A 9669-nucleotide genomic window follows, 5' to 3' on the forward strand; every position below is an offset into this window, starting at 1 on the left:
GGGTAACAGCCGTGGGCTCCGGCCTCTTCCAACTTCCCAGACCCCACCAGCCACCAAGGGCCAACCAGAGACGGCATCTCCGCAGCTCAGCAGAGGCCCAGACATCCTGAGGCCGATCTGCACTCTTTGGTCTGGGTTTGCCAGAGCCAAAATGGGGTGGGGGCGAGGCCCAAATCCACAGGACCTGCCAGGGGGCAGCAGCATGGGGATAGCATATGGGACCCATCCCACCCTCCATGAGGCAATTCTGGCCCCTAAGGCCCCCGAGGGGCCCTGGTCGTTAGGGTGCGGCCGTCCCTAGGGCAGGCGAGGAGAAGCCTAGTGGTCCCAGCCCTGCTCCACCTGGGTGCCCCAGGCACGGCACCATCTGGGTGCACCTGAGCCTGCAGGGTGCCTTTCAGCTTCACACGCCTGCGGCAGCCAGTGCACACAAGCACGCAGTCCTGTGTGTGGCCTGCACGTCCTCTTGCTCTGCACAGACTCCCCACAGGACGCAGATCTCCCAAGGGCCCAGAACTGTGCTGCTCCCCAACCTCTGGTGCTTCCAGTGCCCCACGACCTGCTGACCCCCAAAGGCTGGACAGGCTGTGGGCAGAGCTGAGTGGGGCTGGCATGGACAGTGGTCCCTGTCCTCAGGGTTGGTGTGGCCCCTGCAGGGCCTGCCAGGGCAGAGCCCAGCCTCTGGCCATCACCATAACCCCAGGCCAGGCAAGTTGGCCCCGAAGGAGGCTCCACAGCCCGTACTCCAGACTACCAGGCTCTCATGTGAACAGCACCCTTCTGCCCCCACCCATCCCCTACCGACCTCGGCAGCCTGGCCTCCACCCCCAGTGAAACATCCAGGCAGCACCCGAGGGCGGCGGGCTCTTTATTGTGGTGACCACAGGCATCAGTGGGAGGGTCCCCGGGATCCTGCGGCAGCTCCTCGCCCAGCCCCCCTCGGCGCCTCACGTGCCCAGGAGCAGCCCGGAAAAGCTGGAGCCCGCCTGGATGGTGAGGACAGCCCCAGAGCCATTGTCCACAAACACAGAAGCGTACTGTCCAGCCTGTAAGAAGCATAGGGACGTCACAACCGCGGCCACAGCCCAGCCACCCGGCGGCCAACGTCTGCCCACCTGCCCTGCACTAGGAGGTGCCGAGGCCCCAGAGGTCTGCACCCTGAGTGCACCCGAACCCTCCTGCTCACACCAGGCCCGGCCTCACCTGCAGCTGCAGTAGCCCCTGCACCTGTGCCGTAAAGACTCTGCTGTTGCTCTCCAGGCCTGAGATGGCCTCCAGGGACCTGAACACAGCCCCACAGGGCAAGGAGGAGGCATTGCAGGTCCAGGGGGCCAAGACGCCCCCCAGTGCCCAGAGACTTGTGTGGCCTGTGAGTCCCGCCCAAGAGTGGTCTGGGGGCTGCCGCCTGAAGCGGGGGTTGAGGTCACTCACATGTGGCGCTGGCACAAGGACTCAATGCAGATGAGAGCACGCACCACGTCCCGGGCCCGCAGCCGGGCCTTGCCCTGCAGCTCACTGTGGTCTGCGGAGACAGCCCTGGGGAGGGTGGTGCATGGGGGGCGGGGTGGGGGCCAGTGGGGAGGGGCTTCAGGGCACACTGCCCAGGACAGGCCCAGGAGTGGCTCCTGGGGCTGGGGGAGGGGAGGCCTGAGGCCGGGTGTGCAGCAGGGACCCCATGCCCAGTCCAAGGCCCCCATGGGGCAAGGGGCAGATCTCTAATGGGACCCGCGCCTGGGGCTGGCGATGCCAGGTGCCCCCAGAAAGCTCAGCCCCAGCCCCGTCACAGCACACGGCACAGCCAGCCCCATCCGGCTCACCCACGTGCAGACTGGCAGAGAACTGGAAGATGCCGGACGCGGGGGCCGTGAACCGACCTGAGGCCAGGCTCAGACCGGAGCCTCGCAGGAAGGCACCTTGGGCAGCAGGCTGTGAGGGGCAGTGGGTGAGCGGCCAGTGAAGGGCCTGGCCCCCACCCCACAGACCCCGCCTGGGGAAGGTGCCTGCAACCAACAGCCCCTCACTCGGAGCAGGACTCCCCAGGACCCTCACTCTCACTGCGGGCACCGACAGGACTGACCCTCGAGTCCACACCCAGGACGGTCTCCTCAGTCTGGGCATAAGGTGTGGTCTGGGGCCCCAGGGCCTCCCAACCCTCACCCGAGGCAGCCCCTCGCCCTCCGAGCCCCGCCCCCAACTCCCAACTCACGTGGGTGCCCCGTGAGTGTCAGAGTGTGGGTGGTCCCGTCTTGCCTGTGGGGCTCCACCCAGTGCCCCCCTCTGGGCTCCTGGCCCCACTCACAGCCTGGAAACCATGCAGCTCCACCAGTGTCCGCTTGTCCACCCGGCGGGGGCCCTGCAGCCGGCAATGAAAGGCCTCCCCCACCAGCCGCAGGCCCACCCCCTGGGGCAGCAGTGGGTCCAGGAGCCCTGAGAACCGGTGCTCCGTGGCCTCTGTGGGGAGGAGGGCACAGGCCGCCAACAGGGTCAGCATGGGGCCCAGGCACGTCGGGACTCTGGGCAGTGCGGGGCGGCTGACCTTTCAGCAGCTCCTGAAACTCGCGAAGCAGAGTCTCTGGGGTAACTTCTGCACCTGGAGGTCCTGGGGGACCAGGGGGCCCAGGAGGTCCTGGGGGACCCAAGAGGTCCCGCTGGGGGGAGACAGAAGAAGGTGAGGGTCCCAGTGGGACCCAGTGGGAGCTACCACCACACCCTGTCCCAGGCTCAGACCCTGCAGCAGCCCGGGCGGGGCTCACCTGCTTCTTGTCCCTGCTTCCGCACCGCTTCCTCAAGGCGCTGTCATCCGGCCGCCGGACAAAGTTCAGCCATGTCATGTGGGCGTCGGAGAACTCAGGTCCTGAGGCCTGGGATGGCTAAAGGGATGGGACGGGGTTAGCACACTGAGGCTGTGCCCTGCAGAGATCTGGGAACCCAGGGCAGTGGGGGGCACTCAGGGCAGACCCAGGGAAGGCATCACCAGCCATGAGAAAGACCCATGGCCGCCCTTGGGGGACTCAGAACCCGGACGTTCCAATGCCGGGGGCACCAGCAGTGCACGCACACAGGGCTTCTGTGGATGCAGCCAGAGCCTGATGCCCTGAGCCCGACAGGGGCCTGGTCCTGGCTGAGGCAGGGACACGGACGGGACAATGTGGACAGGACAGGAGAGGGTTTTCCACCAGCCTGAGAGTCCCAGAGACACCAGGCCAAGAGTGGCTGCTGACAGGGGAGCAGCAGGCACGGACCTTCGCTCCAAGGACCCTCTGCCTTCCAGTTCACCCCAGTCCTCAGGTTCAGGTCCAGGCAGCTGGGGCCAGCCCACCCAGTTTAAGCAAGGGTCAGACAGGGCCTGCCACCCTCTCCAGCCCTCCAATCACCCTCTCTTAAGCCACCCCAGCCCCCATACTCAGAGAAGATGTGCTAAGGAGGTTTGGGCTGGGGACAGCCTGGCCTGCAGGTGGAAGCGTGCAGGACTCTGATAGGAAGTGCGCAGCCGGGCCAGGAGGGAGCCCCTCCCCGGAGCAGGGTGAGCCAAGGGACCCTGGCCCGGGACAGAGTCCCGTCCTGCACTTGGCCTAGCCCGACACAGCGGGGCTGGGTTCTGAGGACAGCCTCAGCCTCCTGACCAGACATGGCAGGTGGGTCCTCCCAGTGGACCAGACAGGCCTCTACCATGGGGGGTGGAGGACAGGCAGGGTGGGCGTGAACCCATCCCAGACCTGGGCCCACCCAGGGAGAAACAATCCAAGAGCATTCAAATTCACCTTTACTCCTCCCCCGACTCCTTATCCCGTTCCTCCCCCACTCCTCTCCCCTCCTCCCCCCACTCCTCTCCTCTCCTCCCCCCACTCTTCCCCCTCCTCCCCCCACTCTCCCCCCCACTCCTTATCTCCCTCCTTCCCCCACTCCTCCCCCTACTCTTCTCCCCACTCCTCCCCAACCAACTCCACCCCCTACTCCTCAGGCATCCACTATCTGCTTGCTCTCCTGGCATCACCCCCACAGTGTGCTGGAGGGACCCGGTGCCCTGGAGGGGCCTGTGTATCAACCCATCTGGGGGCTGAGGGCCAGAGGCAGCAGAGAGCAGACTGCAGGAGAACCGCCCAACCCTGGAAGCCTGGAGGGCAGCCTGAGCACACACCTTACAGCCCTCCAGCCCGCACCTTTCGAGGGAGGCCGCCACCCTGCAGGTTCTCTGGAGCAGTGGCCCTGGGCAGTGGGGTGCCCCCTCCCTTCCCCGGTGACTGGCCGCGACTGCTGAAGATCCCCCCTCTGCTCCACCCCTGCCAGCACTGCCAGGCTGGCCCTGGCGCTGGGAACCAGCCCACTCTTCCTGAGCTGGTAGAGCCGGGCCTCAACCCTCCTCAGCCTGCCCATCTGGGAAACGGGGCCTCGGGCTCCAGAGGGACCGCGTGGGCTGAGAGGCAGCCGGGCTGGCTGCGGCAGAGCCGGCCGGCCTCAGGAGGAGGGAGGCCAGCATCAAAGGTGTGAGGGCTGGGGGTGGGGGCTGCTCTGGCAACTGCGGGTCCCCTCCCAGTCCTGGGGCCCCCGACGGCAGCGGCAAGGCCTGCCCTCGAAGACCCCTGGAGAGACCCTGAGCAGGAGAGAGGAAGCCCGGGGCTGAGGTGAGCTCGGGACCTTCTGTCTTTGTGAAGACACTCGGCCAGGCTGGGGCCTGAGGACTTAACCTGCAAGGGGGGGTGCTGGCTACACAGGACCCCTAGAAAGCACAAGGGACAGGCTCACCATGGCGTCTCCAGCCGCAGGAGTCATGGGGCGCTGGGCTCCCAGGGGGTCTGGTAAACCATCGAGCAAGCTGCCAGAGCCCCTCCCCACCCCCAAGTCAGCAATTAACTTAATAGCAACAGGTTCCTCAGGGCGTGGCAGGCCCAGGCTTCGAAGGGTTAACTGTGGCCCCCAACCCCTGCGGGAAGCCCCCCTTCACCCACCCACCCCAGGCCAGCTGGGGGCCAGGTCCGGGCTGCAAAGGAGGAGAGGGCTTCCCAGATTCCCGAGGCAGGACCGTGGCCGAGGCCTCAAAAAGGGCAACCCCGAGGCAGAGCCGGCGGGGACACAGCCTGCTGGGGGATGACGCCCCAGGATCCGAGCTCCGAAGTCGCCCCACAAGGGACTACGCGCGTCCCGGCCGCGTACCTTGGGGGCCTTGGGCAGCCCCTCGCGGGAGGACGCGCTGGCGGTGGCGTTGGGGGGATCCGCGCGCTGGCCAGGCTGCTGCGTCCTCTGTGCCTCCAGCCGGGCCCCGAGGCCCCCGAGGAGCGCGAGCTGCGGCCCGAGGAGGACCGCGACCACGGCCCAGGCCCAGCGCCGCATGGCTCCGTCCCGAGGCGGCTTAGCGTGGCGAGTCCCGGCGCCAGGGCGCAGTCATGGGGGCGGCCGGCGCTCAGAGCCCCCGCGCGGGGGCGAGGCCCAGGGGCGCGCCCGGTCTCCGCCGCTGCATGTCTGCGCGGACCTGCCCGGAACGGCGGCGCGACGGCACTCAGGTCCCGCTGGGGTCCCGCTCTGGTCCCCGCTCCCAGCCAGTCCTCTCTGGCCTTCTCACTCTGCCGCCCAGTAAATCCTCCCCTCGCCTCCTCCTCCCCAGACCTCGCGGGCTTCAAGGGGGGCTCACACTTGGGTGATCCGCCAGCCCCCGGGCGCCCCGACGGCCAGGGGAGGAGACGGGGCGGAGACCCCCACTGACCCCTGCCTCTGCTCCTTGCCTCCCCTCCCCAGAACCCGCCCTGCCCCCACTGCTTCCCCAAAGGTCCACCTCATCCTGGGAACCGTGAAGACAGCTGCCTGCCTCCTCGCCCTCCCTCCCAGCTGAGCTCAGCGCGGCTCCCCTCACACCAGCCTCTGCAGCGAGCCACCAGGAGGGCACCTACCAGCCAGCCAAAGCCCCAGCCCCTTCCCAGGACCTCCTCACCCAGGCCCTCCCGGGTGCCCCGCCCTGACTCACGGCCCCGGCCCAGGGTCCTGGGGGTGCTGGCGGGCCTGGCTGGGGCCCCACTCGGGGGAAAGGTGAGGCCAGATCATGGCGACAGACCCCTTGGGCTCACTGGCTGGAGGAAGGGGGTGGCCAGGTGGGGCTGGAAGACCCTCCAGCCGCCTGGTCCTGGCCGAGGCTAACAGTGGCCCCAAAAGAAACAGGAAGGTAACATGCCAGCCCTGATGCACAGCTCGGAACACTCCAGACCCTCCCCTCTTGCCAGACACGAAGGCAGCCACACCGAGACCCCAGCCCCAGGCCACATCCACAGACAGAGCCACCGGAGACCAGGCTGGGATGGGGATGACGCTCAGGAACCCGCCAGGGACCCCGGCTGCCCCCGACCCCTCCAGGCTCTCGACGCTGCCTGACTGGCACCTCCAGAGCGCACTGTGGAAGCCTCTCAGCCCCGTGTCCGCTGGTAAAGGTGGTGGAGGACTCTGGGGACATGGCACAGCGCCCACACAGTACCAGCCCTGCCGGACGCCCGCAGGTGTGGCCTGCATCCAGCATGGGTCGGGAAAGGCAGCCCAACACCCCTCAATCCAGACTTGGGGCAAAGGGGAGGGGTGGGCAGGTGCCTTGGCCAAGGAGACCCCCGCCCAGGGCTACCAGACCCCTCCTCACAGGCAGGGCATCCAAATTTTCTGTGTCCCCCACTAGCAATGTGCTCCCCTGTGACTCCAGACAGGACAGGCTGGACCTCCAACTCTGCCCTACAGGCAGGAAAATGGGCAGCCTTGGGAGGCTGGACAGAGTGCAGCTGGGCCTAACTGGGAAGGATGTGGCTTCTTGTTCCCATCCCCAGGCACCTTTAAAATGAGCTTAGCCTGGCACCCAGGCGGGAACACTCAGTCCCCACACTCCCTCTAGAAAACGACCAAGAGGACCCCACCCTCTGGGTCACCCACCAAGGCTCCGGGGTACCCTGGGCCACAGCTGTGAGCTGCCCCCACAGGGAGGCTCAGGTGCAGGTGCTGGCTCTGCTTACCCCCTGCACCCCACAACCCAGACACCCTGACACCCCCAGGCCATGGAAAAATGGCAAAGGACCACGGTGCCCTGCCCACCCGCCTGCTGCAGGGAGAGTGGCTCCCTCAGACCCGGAGTGCTCTGCCATGTCAGCTGGTTAATCAGCGCTCAGGCCGGCCTGGGCATGCGCTCACAGAGAAGCTCGAGGCTGCCAGCACACACGGGAAACGCCTTCTTCCGAGCCCACGTGCTGCACGTGTCTGCAGAATATCAACCTTTCAGGGGCTTTTCTCTCCTCATTAAAAGACTTCACAGTGTGGTCTGCATGGCGAGGGGACACACTGTGCTCCCAGGGGGAGGTCAAGGACGGCCCCCACTGGTGACAAGAACAGAGGGGCTCACGATTCCTCTACGGGAAATGGGGACAAAGGGTCAGACGTGCCTTGCCCAACAGGTCAAACATCATCTCTTATTCTGGGCCAGTGCAGACAACACGTCATGGGCACCGCCTTCACTGCTTGACCAAGGGTCGCTAAAAGCTGAGATTTCAGTTGGGCGCGGTGGCTCACACCTGTAATCCCAGCACTTTGGGAGGCCGAGGCGGGCAGATCACAAGGTCATGAGTTTGAGACCAACCTGGCCAATATGGTGAAACCCCGTCTCTACTTAAAATGCAAAAATTAGCTGGGTGTGGTGGTGGGCACCTGTAATTCCAGCTACTTGGGAGACTGAGGCAGGAGAATCACTTGAATCCGGAAGGCAGAGGTTGCACCGAGCCGAGATCACACCACTATACTCCAGCCAGTGTGACAGAGCAAGACTCTGTCTCAAAAAAAAAAAAAAAAATTGAGATTTTAGTCAGGTGTGGTGGCTCACGCCCATGATCCTAACGCTTTGGGAGGCCAAGGCAGGTGGATCCCTTGAGCTCAGGAGTTCAAGACTAGCCTGCACAACATGATGAAACTCCATCTCTACAAAAAATACAAAAATTAGCCGGGCATGGTGGCGCACACTTGTGGTCCCAGCTACGTAGGGGGCTGAGTTTGGAGGATCCCTTGAGCCCAGGAGGTCAAGGCAAGCCACGCAGGCGCCAAGGGAAGAGATCAAGGACACAAGCTGTTCCGGTATAATAAAATATACACAATAAGAATATACTAGGCCGGGCGCGGTGGCTCAAGTCTGTAATCCCAGCACTTTGGGAGGCCGAGATGGGCGGATCACAAGGTCAGGAGATCAAGACCGTCCTGGCTAACCCGGTGAAACCCCGTCTCTACTAAAAAAATACAAAAAACTAGCTGGGCGAGGTGGCGGGCGCCTGTAGTCCCAGCTACTTGGGAGGCTGAGGCAGGAGAATGGCATGAACCCAAAGGGCGGAGCTTGCAGCGAGCTGAAATCCAGCCACTGCACTCCAGTTTGGGCGACAGAGCGAGACTCCGTCTCAAAAAAAAAAAAAAAAAAAAAGAATATACTAGAAATAGATTATAGATATTACATATACTATTAATCACAGTTTGTAGCATTACTCTTTATTCCAATATTATAATAATCTTTGTTCTACAACTATAACCTAGGAAAAACCAGGTCATACAGAGACAGGAGCTGGAGGGACACAGTGAGAAGTGACCAGAAGCCAGGAGCATGAGCCCTGTCACGCCCGGACAGGGCCACTAGAGGGCTCCCTGGTCTAGCAGTAATGCCAGCGCCTGGGAAGACGCCCGCTACTTAGCCAACCTTGGTCTAGCGCTAGTGCCAGTGCCTAGAAAAGGCACCCGTTACTCAGCAGACCAGGAAGGGAGTCTCCCTTTCCCCAGGGGACTTAGAGAAGACTCTGCTCCACCAGCTCTTGTGGAGGGGCTGACATCAGTCAGGCCCGCCCGCAGCCATCCGGAGGCCTGAGCGTCTCCCTGTGATGCTGTGCTTCTGCGGTCACGCTCCTGGTCTGCCTTCACGTTCCGCCCTGTACATCTGGCTCTGCCTTCTAGATAGCAGTAGCAGAATTAGTGAAAGTACTAAACTCTTTGAAATGCATAGAATAATGGCATAAGCTGCCCTCTCTCTCTGCCTCGGCTGCCAAACAGGGAAGGGCCTCCTGTCTGGTGGACACGTGACTCGCGTGACCTTACCTATCATTGGAGATGGCTCACCCTCCACACCCTGCCCCCTTGTCTTGTATCCAATACATAACAGCGCAGCCAGGCATTTGGGGCCACTACCGGTCTCCGCGTCTAGGTGGTCGTGGTTCCCCCAGGCCCAGCTGTCTTTTCTTCTATCTCTTTGTCTTGTCTTTATTTCTTTTTCTTTTTTTTTTTTTTTTTTTTTTTTGAGAGGGAGTCTCGCTCTGTCGCCCAGGCTGGAGTGCAGTGGCCGGATCTCAGCTCACTGCAAGCTCCACCTCCCGGGTTCACGCCATTCTCCTGCCTCAGCCTCCCGAGTAGCTGGGACTACAGGCGCCCGCCACCTCGCCCGGCTAGTTTTTTGTATTTTTAGTAGAGACGGGGTTTCACCGTGTTAGCCAGGATGGTCTCGATCTCCTGACCTCGTGATCCGCCCGTCTCAGCCTCCCAAAGTGCTGGGATGACAGGCTTGAGCCACCGCGCCCGGCCTTGAGTCTTTATTTCTACGATCTCTCATCTCCACACACCAGGAGAAAAATCCACACGCCCAGTAGGGCTGGACCCTACAGTTACAGTGAGTCATCATGGCACCATTGC

The 9669-nt window shown here is 63.5% G+C and overlaps 1 protein-coding gene across 6 annotated transcripts; it reads right to left on the reverse strand.

The window, feature by feature from the left end:
* Window positions 1-867: 867 nt before the first annotated feature.
* C1QTNF12 (C1q and TNF related 12) lies at window positions 868-5663 on the reverse strand. 6 transcript variants are annotated; one of them, XM_030942852.1, is made up of 8 exons: window positions 5152-5663; window positions 2754-2870; window positions 2537-2648; window positions 2207-2302; window positions 1818-1926; window positions 1432-1536; window positions 1204-1282; window positions 868-1046 (listed from the first exon to the last, which is right to left on the reverse strand). In XM_030942852.1, exons 1-8 carry the CDS (start codon window positions 5326-5328, stop codon window positions 948-950), a joined length of 894 nt encoding a protein of 297 aa, XP_030798712.1. In that variant the 5' UTR covers window positions 5329-5663; the 3' UTR covers window positions 868-947. The 6 variants fall into 6 exon arrangements, with proteins under 6 accessions (XP_030798712.1, XP_010375486.1, XP_030798710.1 ...); XM_010377184.2 differs by having other exon boundaries at window positions 1432-1522; window positions 2300-2451; XM_030942850.1 differs by having other exon boundaries at window positions 2300-2451.
* Window positions 5664-9669: the final 4006 nt, after the last annotated feature.

This window comes from Rhinopithecus roxellana, chromosome 12 (genome assembly GCF_007565055.1).
Source record: "Rhinopithecus roxellana isolate Shanxi Qingling chromosome 12, ASM756505v1, whole genome shotgun sequence".
Classification (NCBI taxonomy): Eukaryota; Metazoa; Chordata; class Mammalia; order Primates; family Cercopithecidae; genus Rhinopithecus; species Rhinopithecus roxellana.

What these genes read in the sequence shown, in the direction of transcription:
- C1QTNF12 (XM_030942848.1), bottom strand. Translation starts at nt 5,328, where the DNA reads ATGCGGCGCTGGGCCTGGGCCGTGGTCGCGGTCCTCCTCGGGCCGCAG. An exon ending in GAAGCAGGGACAAGAAGCAG is followed by an intron (nt 2,649 to 2,753) that starts GTGAGCCCCGCC and finishes GTCTCCCCCCAG; the next exon opens with CGGGACCTCTTGGGTCCCCC. An exon ending in CTCTGCCAGTCTGCACGTGG is followed by an intron (nt 1,537 to 1,817) that starts GTGAGCCGGATG and finishes CACCCTCCCCAG; the next exon opens with GGCTGTCTCCGCAGACCACA.